Source organism: Pipistrellus kuhlii, unplaced genomic scaffold (assembly GCF_014108245.1).
Source record: "Pipistrellus kuhlii isolate mPipKuh1 unplaced genomic scaffold, mPipKuh1.p scaffold_m20_p_2, whole genome shotgun sequence".
Lineage (NCBI taxonomy): Eukaryota > Metazoa > Chordata > Mammalia > Chiroptera > Vespertilionidae > Pipistrellus > Pipistrellus kuhlii.
The window spans coordinates 97,858,820-97,882,307 of NW_023425515.1; the positions used below are offsets into that span (position 1 = coordinate 97,858,820).

Sequence of the window (23,488 nt, forward strand, 5' to 3'; positions counted from 1 at the left end):
TTCTCTTTTCTCATCACAGCAGTTCCATTAGTATTTCTTGTAATGTTGACCTGGTGTGGATGCACTCTAGCCATTTTTTTTTTTTTTGGGGGGGTGGGGGAGGGCTCTTCATTTGACTTTCTATTTGAATAAAAGCCTTACTGCATATAGTAACCTTAGTTTCAGATCCTTGCTTTTCATTACCTTCAATATTTCATGATATTCTCTTCTGGACTGTGGAGTTTCTGATGAGAAATCAGGTATCAGCCTTATGGGAGCTCCTTTCTAGGTAACAGTTTTCTTTTCTCTTGCTGCCTTTAAGATTCGCTCTCGGTCTTTAATTTTTGGAATTTTAATTATGGTGTGTCTGGGTGTAGGCCAGTTTTCATTCTTCTACCTTGGTGTTCTCTGTGCCTCTGAATATTGTGTGAGTCTTTCCTTTACCAGTTTAGGGAAGTTTTCTGTCATTGTTTCTTCAAACACATTCTCTATCCCTTAACTCCCTTTCTGCCTCTTCTAGCATAATTATTATTTGAATATGGTTATGTTTCATGTTGTTCCACAGCTCCTTTCAACTATCCTCCTGTTTTTTAACTATTTTTTTTTCTTTTTAGTTCTCTGATTGACTGATTATTTTCAACCCTGTCTTCTATTGTAATTTACTGATTTGGTCCTCAACTTCCCCTAATATGTTGTGTATTTCTTCCAATGTGTTCTTTATTTGTGTTATGTCATTCTTTATCTCTGATTGTTCTTTTTTCATAGTTGCTGTATATTTTTTCATGCTGTTGAGTTTCATTGCCATCATTGGTCTGAACTGTTTGAGATAAATTTTCTATATCTGCTTCATTTATCTCTTCTTCTGGAGAATTCTGTTTTTCTTTCATTTGTTTTTTTGTTTGTTTGTATGTTTGTTCATTTGTTTGTCTCCTCATTTTGGTCTTGTTTGGGTTTGTGCTAGGTAGATCCTCTATGCCTCTCAATCTCTAGTTCAGTACAAGGCCAAGTGCTGTTTCTAACTAATTAGACCAGACAAAGACTCAAAGACTCCAGAGACCACCTCTGTCTACAGACTGATAGGATTCTGACTTGAATAGCCCACGACAATTGTCTTAAAATGAGGTGAGAGTTTTTTCAACAGGATGGGGTAAAACTCCTCTGCATGGAAGTTAATTGTTATTTTTAATATCTTAAGTGGCCTCAAGGCAAGGTGTTTCACAATAGGGTAAGTCAACTATTTCTCCCCCCACTCAGGCAAGGCAAATGTCTGTGTGGGGATGATGTCCTCTTCTGTGTAAGGGAATGACTCAGCACTGGAAACTGGGGGTATCTGCCTTCTATGCTCTAACCCTTATATACCCAACCCTAGCTTCTGCTTAGCTCCAGTCCACTCTGCTTACCCTCTGCTAGAACACAAGGTGGGTGGTTCTACAGGGAATTTTGTACATTGGCCCTTTAAGAAGGTGCCTGAATTTCCAGCTGTCTCTTCCTGGAAATTCAGAGCCCCTTGTTATGTGGGTACCATTCTCAGTAGTGGTGCTCTTTGCTGGGGGTCCCATCTTGAGGATTATACCCTAGAATTCTCAAGGGCAACCCTTAACAGCTGAGATATCTCTCTGGGACTCAGTTGCTATCTGTGGGAGCCCACCAGCCCTTTTGCACCTTTGCCCTTTCCTCCTGTCTCTATGCAGTCTTCACTTTTGGTCCACAGTTATCAGGGTTCTTTCCAGTGAGTCTTCTGTTGATTATTAAGGAAGTTTTTTTCTATGTTTTATTTGTAGTTTCAGTTTGTTTCTGGGAGCATGTTCATGAATCATGCATTTTCTCTGCTGCCATTTGTAGTCTCTCTTCTGTAGAGCAGATCTTAATTGATGGTCTCTCATTTTCAAGACTAAAACTTGATCCGTGACACTAATGTTCAAAACTCCTAAATTCAAAACCTTAGTCTTGCCCTCACAGTTCTTCCCTCATCCCTAAGTTACTTCTACATATATCATCTGGTAAGTTATCATGGATAGCTTTTATTAGGCATATGTCTTCTTCTCCCAAAGCCCTACTTTTTTTTTTCCCCTCAAAGAAGAGATCAGAACTAACAATAGCACACTAGAAAAAACTGATTATATTTTTTTAATAAATGTATTGAGGTGACATTTAAAATATTATATAGTTTCAACTCTATAACTCTATGATACATGATCTCTATATTACATTGTGTGCCCACTACTGAAAGTCAAATCCCTTCACTATATCGCTACTATCTGATTTATTTTGTTTAATATAATATTCTCAAGGTACATACATGTTGTCACAGATGGCAGTTTTTCATCTTTCTTTCAGCTAAGTAGTACCCCATTGTGTGTGGGAGGGGGTGTATACATACATAAATACACACATACACACATGTGGGATATATATGGATATATATGTATGTATGTATCACATCTTATTTATCTAATCATCTATCAAAGGACATTTTGTTTGTTTCCATGTCTTGGCCACTGTGAATAATATTGCAATGAACATAAGGGTACATATACACAAAAGGGAGTTTGCTGGGTTTTATGGTAATTTTACTGTTAAGTTTTTGAGGAACCTCCAAACTCTTTTCCACAGTGGCAGTATCAGTTTTCATTCCCACCAGCAATGAATGAGAAGTCCTATTTTCTACTTCTCTAACACTTACTTGTCTTCTTGATAATAGCTATTTCAACATATGTGAGGTGATACCTCATTGCAGCTTTGATTTGCATTTTCCCTAATAGCTAGTGAAGTTGAGTGTCTTTTCATATACATTGGCCATTTTTATGTCTTCTTGGGAGAAGTATCTGTTCAGATTCTCTGTCCATTTTTTAGTTTAATTGTTTGGTATCTTTTTTATTGTTGAGTTGTAAGGGTTCTTTGTATATTTTTTTATGTTAACCCCTTGCTGGAGCTGTTATTTGCAAATGCATTCTCCCATTTGGTTGGTTCTAATGTTTTAATTTGCATAATCTTTAAAATAGGTTTTAGATATGTAAAATCATAGCCAAAACTCATTTGGCTCAGTGGATAGAGCGTCGATCTGTGGACTGAAAGATCCCGGGTTCGATTCCGGTCAAGGGCATGTACTTTGGTTGCGGGCACATCCCTGGCAGGGGGTGTGCAAGAGGTAGCTGATCGATGTTTCTCTCTCATTGAAGTTTGTAACTCTCTATCTCTCTCCCTCCCTCTCTAAAAAATCAATAAAATATATATTTTTTAAAAAGAATATTTAAAATCATAAATTATTTTTGGAAAATACTTGTTATAAATCTTAAGAGGCCACATGCACACTTTCATCTATAAAAAATATTTGAATTAAATAAATATTAGCTTTACCTCCACATCAGTATATAGGAGAATAAACAAAATAAGGTAACTTCCAATTTTCTGAGTTTGTGATGCCCAATACCATATATTAGTAGTGTCTACTTCAACTTAACAGATACATATGGGTTTATTAATGTGGAAGAGAATAAAGCACATTTAAAGGCAACATATAAAATTAAACATTAGAAAAGAAATCAGCATTAGATTTTTTATTGATTTCAAGGACTGAATGTCAAATTTAAAATATATACAAAGTAATTCATTCATTCTAAAAGCACATTTTTATTATTTTCTTTAAAAACAATTTGCATTACTTTTTAACATAGTTCTCATTCATGTGGGATACTTTATCACTATAAATGGACTTCATTTCTAATTGCATAAGGATAATTTTACTATTATGCATTTAGTAACATAACTTTTATTCTGCTTAAATTGATATTTTATCAACATCAGCAGGATTTTTTTTTTTCCTAGTCCAAAGGGAGGTGTGAGTGAAAAAATGTTCCACAATAAGCTTTTTCTGCTGTAACAAGGATATATCATCACTGTGGGCAATGAGCTGCTGCATGATCCACTAGGAGTAATGTTAGGCAGGGATAGAACAAGTGGCCAGACATTCAGATCCTTGTTGTTTTATTTCATTTTCTTATAAAAAGAAGGGGAATCAACTTTTAAAACATATAGGGATTATTATACATAGAGAATAATAGTTTAATTATAATTTAATAATACCGTAATAATAATTTTAAAATCTTCTCAAGGTATTGATTCTAATTGCTACTCTTTTATCCATTACACAGAAAGAGAGCATAGTTAAGCACAGTTTCTATTTACATTCTGGGCAAATCTGCCTTGGAATTTTTAAGGTTCTTGCAATTCTTTATTTTCACTTAAATAAAAAACATTTTACATTCTTTTTTAATATAAATTGTGAGTTGTACCTGGCCAGTATGGCTTAGTGGTTGAATATTGACCTATGAACCAGGAGGTTATGGTTCGATTTCAGGCCAGGGTATATGCCCAAGTTGCAAGATTGAGGTTCAGTGGGGGGGGCAGGGGGAGAGTTTAGGAGGCAGCCAATCAATAAGTCTTAGCATTGATGCTTCTATCTCTCTCTCCCTCTCCTTTCCTCTATGAAATCAATAAAAATATATATATTTAAAAATAAATAAGTAAATAAAATAAATGTGAGTTGTATTCAACTGTTTTGATAATTGAAAACATGAAAATCATCTAATTTCATATACTTCAAAATGTTGTGATGTAATGTTTCATGGCCTTCATGTTACCTTTAACAGTTAGACCTAATTTTATGTAGTCTAGTAAACAGGTTAAGAATATTCCCACAAAATATAATGAACTATATAAACGATGAACAAAAACAGATCCAGAGACAGAGAAGCATCAATCAGACTGTCAAACTTCAGAGGAAAGATAGAGAAGGGTGAGGGTAAGGGGGAGAGATCAAGCAAATGAGTTGCATGCATGCATATAAGCCTAACCAATGGACACAAACACCAGGGGGTGAGGGAATGAGTGGGGGGTGGGGAAGGATTGGGGGATAAGGACACATATGTACTACCTTAATCAATAAAAAACAAAAAAGAAAGAAAAGATAAAAATCACAAAAGAAAAAATAGTATAGCTACTTTAGCCTATCTGAATTACAAAAGCTGTCTCTTCAGCTCTGCTAGATTATTAGACTCTGGTTTTACACAGCCTTTGCTGGGGCTGGGAAACAGACTCCTGCAGTAATATAGGACAGTTGTAAGATTTACTTCATTTCCTTTTTCCTTCTCTTAGGTATCACAGTCCTGTAAGGCCTGTTTTCAAATATCTGAAAAGAACATTTTCATATTTATTTTCTGTTTTTTAAGGTGTTTATAGCTGGATTACAATTCCTAAATCAGTTAGGCTTTTTTTGTTTATTGTTTTTTTTCACCAGTTGTATAAACTTTAAAACATATAAATTGAAATATTTTTGAGTTTTTAAACAAATAGCCAATTTTCATGTTTCTTGATCTTTGTGTGTGTGTGTGTGAAAATAAATATGCTTCTCAAATTAAAAAAAAATTTAAAAAAGAAGAAGAATATCCCCACAATTTGATGTAATGTTTCCTTGTCCTGTTGCCCTCACAGTTAGACCTGATCATTGTGCACCAGCAGGTGGAGCTTCTTGGAAGTAAGTATATCCTCTTCTATTAAAGTTGTGGAAAATATTTTAGGTTTCAGAAATTCTTACATATCTAAATATGTTATAAAGGATAGAGTTAAACGTTTAGAATAGTTAAATGTTTTAAAAATAGCACTATTTTATTTTTTTTAAATAAACATTGTAAGTAAAATTATTAGACTGATAAAAAATAAATCTAAAAGCATAAAACTATCCAAGTCTTTGGTGATATGCCATTAGAAATCTAGCATTTTAAAATCTTAAAATTATTTTTGTTAAAAGTGATCATTTCCCTGATTGCTAATAATTTTGTTTTTTCTTAATAATTCCAGAAATGCAAATCAAGTTTGAGACTAAATTTTAAAAAATTCACAAAACAAAATTCCACTGTTTTAAGATTTCATCGGTGATTAATCAAATGGGCAAATTATTTAACAATAAACAAATTTATGATTATGACTAACTTGCAAATTACTTGAATACTTTTTGTTCTTAACATATTATATTATTTCTAAAATATGTCAAAATTGAAATAGATAACAGGATAACATACAGCTGTAAATATATTGCCAGACAGATTTTAGACAAAATTCTTAGTATCATATGAGTTGTCCCAATAAATTTAATATCAATGACCGAATTATTATTTGAGTACAGCATTTGGTTCTGTTGACAACATTGCTTTCCTAGTTGAAAGTGGTATTGCATGTTTCCAAATAGAGCATTTATCTAGAATAAAAATTTATTCAGCACACAGCTCTGTTCTCAGAGTTTGTTTTAACTTCCATGGAGAATCCTCAAGTTTCAGAGCATGGATGTAGATTTGCATAAAGAAGGTACAATATTATTAATAAATAATCTGTGACTATGTTTGTTTGTTTTTTGTTTAAAGGCATGATACTAAGCACAGCATTATTTTGATGAATTTTCTGTTTTGTTCCATCAGTGATACTTGGCACTGAAACTGTGAATAAATATGAGATTAAAAACAGCTTGGGGCAAAGAATATATTTTGCCGTGGAGGAAAGTATCTGCTTCAATCGTACTTTCTGTTCCACACTTCGATCTTGCACTCTGAGGATCACGGACAACTCAGGTCTAGAGGTGATTACAGTAAACAGGCCCTTGAGGTGTGACAGCTGCTGGTGCCCTTGCTACCTACAAGAGGTCAGTCATTGGCTCTGGTCTGCTTTTTCCTTCTACTTTTAAAAAGATTAGCAAATATTTCTTTAATAAATGGCATTCATCTGGAACTATGGAGCAATTAGCCTTCCAATTGTTTGGATTAGTACATCACTCCTTTAGAATCAAAACACCTTGAAAATTTGGTAATTCACTAAGTTTTTTTTTCCTTTCCAACCAAAAATGATAGTGACTTCTGTGATCTTAATTGGTGAAGATAGCTCACACATCATGTAAATAAGACACACCTTCCTGACTCTTGTCAAAGGCATTTAATTTTATATAGTCTACTAGAGGTCTGGTGCACAAAATTAGTGCACGGGGGTAGAGTTTGTATCCCTCAGCCCAGCCTGCACCCTCTCCAATCTGAGACATCCCTCTCACAATCCAGAACTGCTGGCTCCAAACCGCTTGCCTGCCTGCCAGCCTTATCACCTCCTAACTACTCCCCTGCCAGCCTGATCGATGCCTAACTGCTCCCTTGCCAGCACGGTTGCCCCTAATTTCCCTCCCCTGATAGCCTGGTTGCCCCTAATTGTCCTCCCCTGCCAGCCTGCAGACCTTGTCCCCCTCAACAGCTCTCCACTGTGGGCCTGGTTCCCCCCAATAGCCCTCCTCTGCAGGCCTGATTCCCCCCCCACTGCTCTTCCCTGCAGGTCTAGTCCCCCCAGTTGCCCTAACTGCCCTGGTCACGCCTAACTTCCCTTCCCTACTGGCCTGATCACCCACAACTGTCCTCCCTTGCTGGCCATCTGGTGGTTGCCATCTTGTGTCCACATGGGGGTGGCCATCTTTGGCCACATGGGGGTGGCCATCTTGTGTGTTAGAGTGATGGTCAATTTGAATATTACTCTTTTATTAGACAAGAGGATGAGTTCCACCATTAAGTAAATCTACCTTTGACCCTTTGTCTCACTGTAGAAAAATTGAGGAAGTGTCAAGTGTTATTGTATTCTTCTAAGGTGGTTTCTCTTGGTTAGGTAATATTATTTAGTACAGATGTCACATTGCATTCTCTCATTTATGAAAAACATCAAGGTTTGGAAAAGACAATGTTATTGCTCTAGAAGAAATCATTCAATTATTTCATTTCAATACATGAAATTCATGCATGGAGGGAGGTTCCTCAGCCTAACCTGCATGCTTTCCAATTTGGAATCCCACTCGCAATCCAGGAAAACTTTCTTCTGGACAAAGCCATGGTGGTGGTGGTCGAGGCAGAGATAGTTAGGGGCGATTTTGCCATTTGCCTGCCTGCCTGCCTGCCTGATCGCCCCTAACCCCATTGCCTGCCTGCCTGATCACCCCTAACTGCCTCTGCCTGCTGGCCTGATTACCCCTACCTTGACTCCTGCTGTCCTGATTGCCCCTACCTTGCCCCCATGCCTGCTTGATTGCCCCTAACTCTCTGCCTGCCTGCCTGATCACCCCTAACTGCCATCTTCCAGACATCCAACTTCCTTCTGGACAAAGCCCCTAACTGCCCTTTCTTGCCAGCCTGATTGTGCCCCCAACAGCCCTCCCCTACTGGCCTGATCACCCCTAACTATCTCTGCCTCGGCTACCACCACCATGGCTTTGTCCAGAAGGAAGTTGGATGTCTGGAAGGTGGCCAGTCAATCTGGTCTAATTAGCATATCACCCTTTTATTAGTATAGATAGATTATATAGGATAGGATTGGTTAAATGGGGGGGTAGGGAAAGCCTTTTTAAGCAGGAAGAGATGCTCTTGACAGACAAAAACACATAATCCCTATATCTGGACTGATAACCAGCCATATGCACTGTTCTGCCAAACCTGTCATTAAAAACTTTAATCACTTTCTTACACCTTACACCAAAAGCTTTTGCCCTTAAAACCCTTCCTCAGCCCACACCTTAGGTTTTGCCTTCACTGTTCACTCAGAGTATGTTCTGATTGGTTGGTTTCTATGCCAGTCAGCATCAAAAGCTCTGCCTCCTAGGCAATCATTGGCTCCTCACAATTAACCCATATTTTGTTCTGATTGGTCAGTTTCTATGCCAGTCAGCATCTCTGGGCCTATCTCTGGTCCTGATCATAGAGGCGGGGCTGATCAGCAGCTTCCCCAGGCTGCTAGCAAGTAGGCTGAACTGCTGACCTTTGGGAAAGAAAGAGAAAGAGGCTTGGCTGCTGGTGAGGCCCAGAGTGAGGTGCAGGGTGTGATGGCGTTTAGTGGAGCCTTCAGTCATTTTGGATATTATGACCTTGGCTCTAAATACACAATAGATTCCATTACCCTTTAATGGACATGTAATAATAGCTTTTATTGACATAATGCAAGTGATAAAAGAACATTTACTTACTTAGATATCTTCAGTATCATGACATTTTTATGAGCTAGAAAGAATAGATTTTACTCTCCACATTTTGCAGTTGAGCAAATTGGTGCTTAGAAACTGGTGATGATTTACCTATGATCACATATCTAGAAAACATCATAAATGGGACTTGATCCAAGTTTTCTTATTCAAGCCTATATGTCTTAATAAAGTAGTATATAAATTCTCTATTTAGCACAATAGAAATAAATATTAATGAAAGAAGAATAATTTGAGAAGTTTATTCTCCAATTAATTCTCCAACTATTTATAGCTAATCACCAGGCTAAGTGATAAGATAACTAAGGTACTTACACACAAACTCAAGAATTTCTATCCTCCTAGTGAGGATATTTAAGATATAATATTCCCCAACATGGTATAGTCAGTATAATCACAGAATATTTCTAATAATTTATGTTTTATTTTATAGTAGTCATTATCACATAAATTAAACATAAGTTGTATCTTGATACCCATTAATAATTTAAAAATTTTTGTCATAAGAAAAACAATAACTTTGAAAGTGATCCCAGAACAATTGTATGTAATTCTAAGCAGTCTTGTTGAAACTACTTTTGTCTAAGCAAAAACACTATAGACATGTACATAAGACTATTAACTTATTAAATAAGAAAAGAAAGAATGAGATTTGATGATGGAGAGGTAATTTGATTTAAAAGCAAATAATTTTCATTTTTGTACCCACTTCCAGCTTATTATACAAAGGATTTTATTTGGGAAAATGCAATAATTGCTCATTTTTAACACTTGGAAAAAGTTAAACAGTGATGATATAGATGTGTAATAACTGAACTCTGTGGAAACATTTACTTTTAATAGGACACAGAGGAGCTAGAAGTTGACAATTTGAAGGGAAGAAACATGCATACTTAATAATTGATAAGATTAAAAATAGATGTGTGTTGTGGCAACAACTGAAAGGGAATATATATTAGGGCCCTCATGGGAAACAACTTGACCAGCAGCTGTAATAACAAAAATGGCAAAGAATACAGTGTTCCAGGTTCAAAAGAGTTCTGGGATAGGTTCTTTTTAGGAAATGAGATAAAAGACATGGACTTTTAGTGCATAACACCAAACATATATCTATACAATAAGTATATTTGTTTCTATAAAATATTAATAAACACTGCTTTGCTCCTTAGAACCAGATATTTAAAATAACTTGTGTAATGTGAAAATAATCTCATAAAAGTATATTGTTTAGAAGTAAATTTACATTATAATAAAACTAGAAGCCCAGAGCACAAAATTCATGCCTGGGGCTGGGAGGTGTCCCTCAGCCCACCCTGCACCCTCTCCAATCTGAGACCCACTCCAGTGATGTTCAACTGCCCATTTAGACCCAATCCTATGCAGTCGGACATCCCTCTCACAATCCAGGACTGCTTGCTCCCAACTGCTTGCCTGCCTGCCTTCCTGATTGCCCCTAACCACTTCTGCCTGCCAGCCTGATCACCCCCTAATACTCCCATGCTAGCCTGATTGATGCCTAATTGCTCCCCTGCTAGCTTGTTTGTCCCCAACTTCCCTCCTCGGCCAGCCGGTCACTCCAACTGCAGGGTTGATTGCCTCCAACTGCCCTCCCTTGCAGATCTGGTCCCTCTCAACTGTCTTCCTTTGCAGGCCTGATGCTCCCAACTGTCCTCCCCTGCTGGTCATTTTGTGGTGGCCATCTTATGTCCACATAGGGCCAGGATCTTTGATCACATGGGGACAGCCATCTTGTGTGTTGGGGTGATGGTCAATCTGCATTTTACTCTTTTATTAGATAGGATAAAGGCTTGGTATATCGGTAGGGACCAGCTGGTTTGCCCTGAGGGGTGTCCCAGATCAGGGTGGGGGTTCCCTTGGGGCATTGGTTGGTCTGTGTGAGGGGCCTGTGGTGGTTTGCAGGTCAGTCATGCCCCCTGGTGACCCAAGTGGAGGCCCTGGTATCTGGAATTTATTTATCTTCTACAATTGAAACTTTATAGCCTGGAGCAGAGTCAAGACTCCTGCTTGCTCTGTGGCTGCCACCATTTCTATTTGGATTTGTTTACCTTCTATAATTAAAACTTTGAAGCCTTGAGTGGAGGCTTAGGCCAGCCAGGACAAGTGGAAAACATGGCTTCCTCTGTTGCCGGTGGCAACCCTAGCCTGTTCTCTCTAGCTCCATGGCTGCCGCCATTTTTCTTGGGATTTATCTTCTATAATTGAAACTTTATATCTTTGAGTGGAGGCCTAGGCTGGTCAGGGTGTGTGGAAAGCTTGGCTTCATCTATTGCCAGGGAAACCCAAGCCTTTCAACTGCTCTCTGTGGCTGCAGCCATCTTGGTTGTGCTTAATTTGCATACTCACTCTAATTGGCTGGTGGGCATGGCTGGTGGGTATAGCAGAGTGATGGTTAATTTGAATATTACTCTTTTATTAGGTAGGATTAAAATACAATAACCTTAGAAAGTCTTATTTTATTATTATCTTTTCTTACAGTTAGAAATCCAAGCTCCTCCTGGTACTATAGTTGGTTATGTTGCACAGAAGTGGGACCCATTTCTGCCTAAATTCACAATACAAAATGCAAACAAAGAAGATATTTTGAAAATTGTTGGTCCTTGTGCAACATGTGGCTGTTTTGGTGATGTGGATTTTGAGGTATGATAGACAAAATGAAGGAAGTTTTTGCTTAGATCCTAACTTGTTGAAACATAATTAAATTATTTTAAATGTTCAAATCATGGGTTCCTCTCCAGATAGGAAGAAGATAGTGGCATGGAGGACAAAGGTGAGGGAGAGGGTGTGAGTGAATGAGAGAGTGAGAGTGTGTGGATGTGTGTGGTATGTGTGTGAGTGAGTGGGGTACAGTTAAATCTGGCAGGAACAGGGGGGACTTGCAGACCACACTCCCTTGGATAGGGAGAGACTACCACTGCTGTGGGCACTCCCTAGACTGTGGGACTCGGGCATGGGCACAGAGTCCATGCCATCTTGAAGGGGAGAGCTGACTCTTCTGGGAAGTCATTGGACACTGCCTGCTACCTGGCAGCCACTACAGCCAAAATACTGCTATCCCATGCTCGGACATCCCCTTCACAGACCCTAGGACCTCTACCTCCAAAAGTGCACTCTCCAACAGCAGTAAGTGAAACTTCCCCCTCCCCAGCAGCTTAACTCCTGACACCACATTCTTGCTTCTCCAGTGCCATATTCATGCTTTTCAAGTATACAGGCTGCCTGAACCCACCACTCCAGAGGCCGCTAGTGGGTGCCGCCATGGGGCACCCTCTTACCCAAACAAGTATCCACTGCCCCATCAGTAGAAACTCTGGATTCCCCCTTCCTATATACCTGCCCACAGTCATCTCAGTTGCACAGCTTCAGAGACAGGGCTCCTCTGAGTGCCTGAGTGCACAGCCCTTAGGTGTGAGCAAATCCAACCAAGGGCATAAGGCTCTTCGCAGTAGAAATTTCGACTTCCCTCACTCCCATTTGCTTATCCACAGACACTTCAGTCATATGGCTTCAGTGCAAGGGCCTCTCTGAGCTCTCCATCCTGGCAATTGGCCCCAAGATACCCCGGTGAGCCACCACTGGGTATGTGCAAATTCAACCAAGGGCAGCAAAAGCAGTTTTCCCACTTCACAACTGCAAATCTTTGAAAACCATAGTTGCACTTTGCCAGCGCACAGGCTTCCTGAGCCCAAGGCTGCAAAGGAAGCTCTTGGGTGCCTCTGTGTGCCCCTGCTGGACACACTTCTACAAACAAGGGCTCACTGCCCCAGCAACAGAAATTGTGAGTCCTCCCTTTCCAAATACCTTCCCACAGACTTCTTGATCACATGGCTTCAATGCGAGGGCTACACTGAGTGCACCTCCCTGACAAACGGCTCCTGGGTGCCTCTATGAGTTGCACTGGATGCACAAAATCCATACCAAGGGCACAAGGCCCCCAGTAGTAGAAATTTGGATTTACCTCACTCCCGGCTGCCTACCTAAACACATCTCAGTCATGCAGCTTCAGCGCAAGGGCCTCTCTGAGTGTGCTGTCCTGGAAAACAGCCCTGGGGTACCTCTATGAGCCACCACTGGGTAGATGAAAATTCAATCAAAGGCACAGCAGCAAAAACTGAGTCTACCCAATTCACAGGCACTGACATCTGGACACCACAGTTGCGTATTTTCAGTGAGCAGGCCTCCTGAGCCCACCACCCCAAAGGTAGCTCTTGGGTGCCTCAGTGAGCCCTCTCAGAGTGCACTTATATCCAAACAAGGGTGCAAGGCTCTGGCAATAGAAATTTGGACTCCCCCCCCCCCCTTCTGAATGCCTGGCATAGACACTTTGCTCATGTGGCTTCAATGCAAGGGCCACACTGAGTGTGCCACCCTGGCAAATAGCTTACAGGTGCTTTAGTAAGCTAGGTGCACACAAATCCAGCCAAAGGCACAAGGCCTTGGCTGCAAAAACTGAGCCCTCCCACCCAACAGATGCCAATCTCAGGACACTGTAGTCACACCTTTTCAGAGTGCATGCCTCCTGAGCCCCACCACACCAACAGACAGCTCCTGGGTGCCTCTGTGAGCACCCCCTCTCCCCCCGGGCATGAGTGATTTCAACGAAGGCAACAAAATTTGGGACATGCTGATCTCTGAACAATGTAGCTGTGCCTTTCCAGCACATAGGCCTACTGAGCCTGCTTCTCCTATAGGCAGCTCCTGGGTGCCTTCTTGAGCCCCAGATCAACATGCTCATAACCAAACAACATGCACAGCCCCGGAAGTAGAACTTTGGACTTCCCTCTTCCCAGCTGCCTACCCACAGACATCAGACACTGTGTCACAAGGTTTTAGCACGCAGGCCATCTGAGGACACTGCCCTTGCAGGCGACTCCTGGATGCTTCTGTGAGCTGCCTCTAGGTGCAATTGTATCCAAACAAAGGCTCAAGCCCTGTAGCAGAAACTCAGACTTCCCACTCCTCAGCTGCTAACCTCCAATCACTGCAGTCGCACTGATCCAGTGTGCAGTCCCCTGAATCCACTATCCTGGCAGGAGGCTCCCAGGTGCTTCTTGTAATGACCACAAGGCAGAAGCATGGTCGCTAGCATCCAGTATCCATGGTAGTGCTGTTCTAGCACATAAGCCCCTGAGCCCACTGCCCCAGCAGCCATTGAGTATGCATATCCAACCAAGGCTGCACATCCCTTGAAGCAGAAACTGGGAATTTTACTTCCACAGGGTGGTTGGCACACTACAACATTCCAATCTGGTGTGTGGGCCTCAGGAACTCACACTCCCAGCAGAAGGCATCTGGGCCCCACTATGTGCTGCCACTGGACATGTGCCTCTCCAACCAGGGGCGCATGACTCTCTCAGCTGCAACAATATCCCTCTCCCAGCTGCCTACCTCTGGACAGATAAGTGAGTTACTAAGGATTTGCCCCACTGGAAAATGTCACATTATTTCAGCCACAGACCCTGAGATTCCAACATCCCCAGCCACAGGATCCTAAATGCCCTTATGATTCAGAGAGGGAAACCACTTTGGCCAGAGTCCCACTGTCTCAACCAGAAACTATGAGACATCCAGCCTCCACTATTATGGACTCAGTGCCCTTAACACTGAGTTGCAGAGTGAGGCTAATCCAGCAAAAGCCACACCACACTGGCCAAAGTCACAGTACCTGAACCTCAGGCCCTGAGACCCCTTCCTTGCAGGGTGTGAACTCTGGGAACCCACAGTGGTAACATACCAGTGAGACCTCTGACAACCTTTTCCACAAAAGCCAGAACTACATCACATCCAAAATGATTGTGCACAATGAAACTGAGGGTGAGTCAAATTTCCAAGCCAAAATAAGAATTCACCATGAATAAGAAACTAATATTCAGGATCCACCTACATCAAGAGAACCCAAATAGCTCAAGTAGGGAGCTCCACTAGATCACCAAGCCCAGGAGTCCTGAGAGATCGCACCTCTAATACCACCCTCAAAAGAACGTGGGTAGTGAAGCAGTTAAACTTAAGAAACAGAAATAATTAAAATGTTACAGCAAAAAATGGGAAGACAAAAGACAATCCCAAAAGGAAAGAAAAGGAGGAATTATCAGAAAGGGAATTAAATGAAATGGAGACAAGCAACATGTTAAAGAAAGAATTCAGAGTAATGGTTATAAGGATGCTCAAAGGCTTGTTGACAAATACACACAACTCAATGTCATTTATAAGGAGCTGAATGAGAATGTCACCAACATGAAAAGGAACCAAGAGGAAATAAAGAATGACATAGTTGCAATAAAGAACACAATGGAAGACTTAACCAATAGACTAGAAGAGCCTGAGGATCGCATTAGCAACTTAGAAGACAAGGTAGGAAAAACATACAAACACAGCAAAAACTGGAAAGAGAACTTAAAAAGCAAGAGGAGAGACTAAGGGAGCTTTGGGACACTGCAAAACCAGACAACATCCGTATAATAGAGTAGCCAGAAGGAGAGGAAACTGAATAAGGAATAGAAAATCTTTTTGAGGAAATTATGACAGAAAAATTTTCTGATATGGGCAAGAAAAATACCATGCAAGTCCAAGAAGCACATAGATCCCCAATCAAGATGAACCCAAAAACACGAACACCAAGACACATAATAATTAAATTGGCAAATACCAATGACAAAGTAAGAATCTCAAAGGCTGCCAGAGAGAGACAGAAAGTTACCTACAAGGGATCTCCCGTTATAATATCAACAGATTTCTCAACAGAAACACACCAGGCCAGAAGGGAATAGAATGAAATATAAAAAGTAATGCAAAATGAGAGATTGAGGCCAAGAATACTATACCCAACTAGGCTATCATTAAAAATTTAAGGTGGAATCTGAAGCTTCACAGACAAAAAAGGACTAAGAGATTTTATTACTGACAAGCGAGCAATGCAAGAAATGCTAAAGAGACTGCTGTGAAAAGAAGAAACAGAATGGCAAGAAGAAATCAAACATTAAGAATGAAAATTATGACAATCTAGAACTTATCAATAGTAACATTAAAGGTAAATGCTCCAATCAAAAGACATAGGATAGCTTAATGGATGAGAAAACATGACCCATATATATGCTGCCTGCAAGAGATGCACTTCAAAACAAAGAATTCACACAGACTGATAATAAAGGGATGGAAAAAATTTTTTCAGGCAAATGGAAATTAAAAAACAGATGGGATTGCAATAGCTATATCTGACAAAATAGACCTCAAAGTAAAGGCCATAACAAGAGATAAGGAAGGCCACTTCATAATACTATAATAAAGGGAGCAATTCAACAAGAGGATATCACTCTGGTAAACATATATGCACCCAATACAGGAGCACCCAACCACATCAAACAACTGCTGCAAGATATCAAGGGAGAGATCTATAGCAATACAATCATAGTATGGGGGCTTTAATACCCTACTGACACCACTAGACAAATCCTGTACACAAAAATTCAGCAAAGAAACAGAAATCCTAAATGACTCAATAGATCAGATGGACTTAATTGACATCTTCAGAACATTTCACCCCAAAGGTACATAATATACGTTCTACTCCAGAGCACATGGAACATTTTCAAATATAGACCAAATATTATTAGGACACAGTCAAAGTCTCTTCAAATTCAAGAAGATAGAAATTGTAACAAGGATCTTCTCAGACCATAATGGCATAAACTACAAATGTACTAGAAATCAACTACAGTTAAGAAAATGAAAAAAAAAAAAAAAATCAAACACTTGGAGGCTGAAATAGCATGCTATTAAATAATGATTGGGTTACCAAAGAGATCAAAGAAGAAATTAAAAACATTGTGGAAAGGAATGACAATGAAAAAACAACAATCCAAAATCATAGGAACACAATGAAAGCAGTCCTGAGAAGGAAGTTCATAGCTCCACAGGCCTACTTCAAAAAATAAGAAAAAATAATAATAAGTTATCTATAGTTGTAATTTAAAGAAGTAGAAATAAAGCAACAAGAAAAGCCCACAGTCACTAGAAGGAAAAAGATAAAAAACACAGAGCAGAAATAAATGACAGAGACAAAAAAAAAAATGCTTAAGATCAATGAAACCAAGAGCTGATTCTTTTAAAGAATAAAAAAGTTGGTGAACCTCTATTCAGGCTCACCAAGAAACAAAGAGAGAGGGCCCAAATAAACAAAATCAGAAATGAAAGAGGGAATGTAATAACTGACCCCACAGATATAAAAAGGATTGGAAAAAAATACTATGAACTCTACTTCAACAAACTGTACAACCTCGATGAAATGGACACATCTTTAGAAAAATTCAAGCTTCCAAAACTCAGTCAGGAAGATACAAAAAGCCTGAATAGGCTGATAATGATTGATGAAGTTGAAACAGTAATCAAAAAGGTTCCAGCAAACAAAACTCCTGGACAAGTTGTCTTCAAAGGGGAGTTTTACCAAACATTCAAAGAAGAACTAAAACCAATCCTTCTCAGACTATTCCAAAAAATTCAATAGGAAAGCACAAGCAAGCATTACCCTAATCTCAAAACCAGATAAAGACACCACAAAGAAACAGAATTACAGGCCAATATCCCTGATGAATATAGATGCTAAAACCTTAACAAAATTCTAGCAAAGCAGATACAGCATTACATTAGAAAAATCATATACCATGACCAAGTGGGGTTTATCTCAGGGATGCAAAGATGGTACAATATCCGCAAAGAATAAATATAATACATCACATAAAAAAAGTGAGAGATAAAAATCACATAATCATATCAATTGATGCAGAAAAGGTATTTGACAAAATCCAACATCCTTTTCTGATAAAAATGCTGACCAAAGTGGGAATAGAGGGATCATACCTCAACATAAAAAAGCCTTATATGACAAACCTACAGCCAATAGGTTCTCAATGGGAAAAAATTAAAACCTTTTCCACTAAAAACAGGAACAAGACAAGGATGTTCACGTTCACCACTCCTGTTCAACATAGTACTGGAGGTGCTAGCCACAGCATTCAGACAAGAAGAAGAAATAAAGGGTATCCAAATTGGAAAAGAAGAAATAAAATTGTCTTTATTCACAGATGAATGATACTGTACATTGAAAACCCTAAAGACTCAATAAAAAAAAACTACTAGAAAAAATAAATGAATTTGGCAATGTAATAAGATACAAAATTAACTCTAAGAAATATATGGCATTTCTATACAACAACAATGAAATTACAGAAAGAGAGACTAAAAAAAAAATCCTATTTACCATTGCACCAAAACCATTAAGATACCTAGGAATAAACTTAACTAAGGAGGTAAAAGACTTCTACTCAGAAAACTATAGGACATTGAAAAAAAGAAATAGAGGAAGACATAAATGATGGAAGAGCATACCGTGTTCACGGATTGGTAGAATCATTAAAATGTCCATACTACCCAAAGCAATCTATAGTTTCAATGCACTTCCCATTAAAATACCAATGGTATATTTCACAGACTTTGAATGAACTCTCCAAAAATCCATCTGGAATAATAAAAAAAAAAGACCTTGAATAGCTGCAGCAATCCTGAGAAAGAAGAGCAACTTAGGAGGAATCTCAATACCAGATATCCTACTTTATTACAAAGCCACTATTCTCAAAACTGCCTGGTACTGGCACAAGAAAATACATATAAACCAATGGAATAGGCTAGAGAACCCAGAAATCAACCCAAACCACTGTGCTCAATTAATATTTGACAAAGGAGGCAAGATCATACAACGGAGTCAAGACAGTCTCTTTGATAAATGATGTTGGGAAAATTGGACAGATACATGCAAAAGAATGAAACTAGATCACCAACTTACACCATACACAAAAAGAAACTCAAAATGGATAAAGGACTTAAATGTAAGATGGGAAACCTTAAAAATACTAGAGGAATCCATAGGCAGCAAAATCTCAGACATATGTCAAAGCAATATCTTCACCAATACAGCTCTTAGGGCATTAGAAACTAAGAAGAAAATAAACAAATGGGACTACATGAAAATAAAAAGCTTCTGCATAACAAAAGAAACAATCAACAAAACTGCATTTGATAACACAGTTTCCAATGTTATCCCGTTAAGAGTTTAATCTTCAACATTTATAGGGAACTCATAGAATTTAACAAAAGGAAGATAAACAACCAATCAAAATTGGGCAACAGACCTAAATACTTTCCAAAACCAGACCTAGGAAGGTCCAGATATATAAAAACATACTCAAAGTCACTAATCATTCAAGAGATGCAAATCAAAATGACAATGAGGTACCATCTCAGACCTGTCAGAATGGCAATTATCAACAACTCAAAAAATGACAAATGCTGGCAAGGATGTGGAGAAAAAGGAACCCTTGTGCACTGCTGGTAGGAATGCAGACTGGTGCAGCCTCTGTGAAGAACAGTATGAAGTTTCCTCAAAAAAGTAAAAATGTAACCCCCAGTTGATTCAGTGATTCCACTTCTAAGTAAATACCCTAAGAAACTAGAAACTATCCTTTCTGATCAGAAAGAATATATGCATTCCAATGTTCATAGCTACACAATTTACAATAGGTAAGATTTGAAAACAGCAGATGAGTGTATTAGAAAACTATGGTACTATGGAATACTATGCTTCTTTAAAAAAGAAGGAACTTTTACCATTTGCAACAGCATGAATGGATCTGGAGAGCATTATGCTAAGTGCAATAATCCAGTTAATGAAATAAAAATACCACATGATCATTTATGTGTAATAAAGAACATTATAGCCTGATGATCAAAAAGATAGATACAGATGCAAAGAATCATTGAACAGACTGTCAAATTACAGCAGGAAGGCTGGAGTGGTGGGGAGGGGTGGTGGGTAAGAGATCAACCGAAGGATTTGTGTGCATATAAGCATAAGTAATGATCACAAGATGCTAGGGGATAAGGGCAGATTTGGGAGTGGGGTTGTGGGCAATAGAGGGATATGAACACATATATAATACTTTAATAAAAAAAAAATTGAAGAAAGCCAAAGCCGGTTTGGCTCAGTGGATAGAGCGTCGGCCTGCGGACTGAGAGGTCCCAGGTTCGATTCCGGTCAAGGGCATGTACATTGGTTGTGGGCACATCCCCAGTAGAGGGTGTGCAAGAGGCAGCTGGTCGATGTTTCTCATCAACGTTTCTAGCTCTCTATCTCCCTTCCTCTCGGTAAAAAATCAATAAAAATATATTTTTTTAAAAATTAAAGAAAAATGTTCAAATCATGAAATATTTCTGTAATAAACTTAGAAAATAATATATTTGTGAAATAATGTGATAAACCAATATTGTACATCCCTATAGTAACTCATAATTTCAGAAACACTAAGGAATTTTTAAACATACTACAAAAATTTTATTTATGTAGAAAAATAGCAGCCATTGTATAAAGCAAACATATATACCGTAGTTTAGAGTCCCATAAATTATACCCGATAGCACTGGTGGTAACATTCCCCAGTTCAGATCTCATCTCAGAAGCACATTACATTAAAATACCACTAATTTAAACGTTATGGTCATAAGACTTGCTATCTTTGTTTTATAGAGCAATATATTCTAACATAAATATATTTATGTAAATTGAATGTTAAAAAACAATAAGTTGTCGCATGGCAATATGTACTATCTTAGTTTATCCACCTTAGGCAGAAGATATGGTCTGATTTAAACTGTATGCTAATATTTTATTTATTCATTCATGTATACCACCTAGGACATTCAGTTTAATAGCATTCACATAAGATACAATGTAAATTTTTGCAAAAGGAGATCTCTTAACTCCACTCTATTCCAAAAGGACTTGGCATGGCTCTCCTAAGAATAAAGTATAAAGACATGCCCTATGATCAAACAAGAACTTAGACATAAGTGTTTTATTATTCTGGGTATAAGGATGTCTTAAGTAACTTTATTTTCTACATTCTACTGACATACTGAAAATGAAAGTTTATATTGAATCACTTTCAACCTTTGAATGGTAAACAAGGCAAGCAACTGAATAGCTGATAAAGTTTCATTTTGAACACTTAGCTGGAAAGGACTATATATTTTTTATGTCAAATTAGTCTGAACTTCCTCTGTGCTATATTAGGACTTTTTAATGCAAAAATAGTGCTTATGATTGGTTATTAAATAAATTAGCTAGTAAATGTCTAAGTATAATGTAAAAATGAGATTAAGCAATGGCTAATAAAATTTAAATGTGTTTGTAATTATTAAATCAGTAATAAAATTTAAAAGTTAACAAATTGCACCTAGAAATGAAGCTAATTCCTTCTAAAGCCTTTATCTGTTTTCCTTTCTCTCTCTCTCTCTCTCTCTCTCTCTCTCTCTCTCTCTCTCTCTCTCTCTCTCTCTCTCTCCCTCTCTTTATTTTATTTATTTATTTTTTTGAATTGAGGTTTAAATTTGGACCTCCAGTAAAGGAATTACCTTTTTGGTTAGACCACATAAATGAAACTATGTACCTGCTGCCATCTTGTGGTCGGCTGGCCTTAATTGTATATTGCTATTACATTCTCCATCTGTATACAAAACAAAACAAAAATTTATGATGGATTAGAAAACTGTCAGAAAAGCAAAAGTTCTGAGAGTGAAATGGAAAGTTAAATATATAAACGTGTGCTTATATAAAGGAATGAGTAACATCATATTATCATTTAGAGACGATGAATAAAATAATCTCTCATAAAATAAGCATGTGAAAAAATATAAGACCATCTATTTACCTTCCTCTTATTTTCTTTTTAAAGGTTAAAACAATTAATGAAAATCTTACAATTGGGAAGATTTCAAAGTACTGGTCCGGGTTTGTAAACAATGTTTTCACCAACGCTGACAACTTTGGGATTCATGTTCCTGTGGATTTAGATGTGAGGGTGAAAGCAGCCATGATTGGTGCCTGTTTTCTCTTTGTAAGTATGGTCTTGAAGAGTGTAACTGACTTATTTCTCTCTCTTTCAATTGTCAATTACAAGCATGGCATTTTACACTCCCCCAGGACTAAGCTTTACATTGAAAGCTAGTTTAGAACCAACTTCTTCAGGAATGAGAATGCATTTCAGGCGGGCAGACCTTGTTTTTCCTAAAAACCTAAGTTTCCCTTTTCTTTCAAATTCAATTTAGATTTTTTGGCTTATTTTCACTTTCACTAAAACCTATGTTTACAAAAGTATCCCAATTATTTACCTTGGATAAAGTTCAGCACAGCTTTATTGCTTAACAAAGAACTAGGTGATGTTCAGAAAAGAGCCCTATTTCTGCCCTTTTGATGTGTACATAGATATAGGATATGGCAGACTTTCCATGTTATAAAGATATTATGTCTTTATTCTTTCTTTCCAACTTTCAACTTAATTAGCAATCTTTTCTTTTTTGGTTTTGTATAGAAGAATTGAAATTTAATAATACTATGCCAAAAGATTGGCTTTCTCCTGTTCCCAATGTCCCTCCAATATCTTCCTCAGTTCCCAGCATTTTCAGTGCAATAACAAAAACTCATGGAATTTAAAAATAAACCTACAAAAGATTAAAAATGGTGGCAAAGTAAGTGGATGCTTCATGAATATGTTCCCAGAAACAAACTGCAGTTACAATTAAATTACAGAAAACTTCCAGAATAATCAATGGAATACTCACAGGAGAGTACCCTGATACACAAGGAACAAACATAGAGACTGCATAGAGCCTGGTAAGAGGGTCAAAGGTACAAAGGGGCTGGCCGAGCACCCACTGAAAGCAACTGAAGTTCTGGAGAGATATCTCAGCTGTTGGGGGTTGCCACTGAGAATTCTGGGGTCTAATCCCCAAGATGGGCCCCCCAGCAGGGAGCACCACTCCTGAAAGGGTACACACATAACATGTGGCTGTGAAAAGCAGCAAGGTAGATGTCTGCCAGGAAAGGACAACTAGAATTTCAGGCACCTTCTTAGAGGGTCAATGCACAAAATTCCCTGTGGAGCCACACATGTTGTGCTCCAGCAGAGGGAGAGTAGAATGGACTGGAGCTGCGTGACCAGAGTGGACTAAAATTGGGAATGTGGAGGTTGGAGCACAGAAGGCAGATACTCCCAAGTTTCCAGTGTTGAGTCATTCCCTCACACAGCAGAGGATATCTTTCCCACACAGACATTTGCTTTGCCTGGGGGAAGACAGTTGACCCACCCTATTGGAAAACACCTTGCCCTGAGGCCACTTAAGAGACTAAAAATAACAATTAGGCCAAAACCAGTTTGGCTCAATGGATAGAGCGTCCTCTTGGGGACTGAAGGGTCCCGGGCTCGATTCTGGTCAAGGGCATGTACCTTGGTTGTGGGCATATCTCCAGTGGGGGGTGTGCAAGAGGCAGCTGATCGATGACTCTCTCTCATCGATGTTTCTAACTATCTCTTTCCCTTCCTATCTGTACAAAATCAATAA

The 23,488-nt window shown here is 38.6% G+C and overlaps 1 protein-coding gene across 1 annotated transcript in view; it reads left to right on the forward strand.

Annotated features, from left to right (window-relative positions):
* Positions 1–23,488, forward strand: part of PLSCR5 (phospholipid scramblase family member 5) — a 61,274-nt gene that overhangs the window by 24,617 nt on the left and 13,169 nt on the right. The window contains exons 3-6 of the mRNA XM_036447474.1: positions 5,470–5,512; positions 6,450–6,670; positions 11,522–11,683; positions 21,823–21,984. Of these exons, the coding sequence (XP_036303367.1) occupies positions 5,470–5,512; positions 6,450–6,670; positions 11,522–11,683; positions 21,823–21,984 (588 nt within the window). The remainder of the gene's footprint in view (positions 1–5,469; positions 5,513–6,449; positions 6,671–11,521; positions 11,684–21,822; positions 21,985–23,488) is intronic.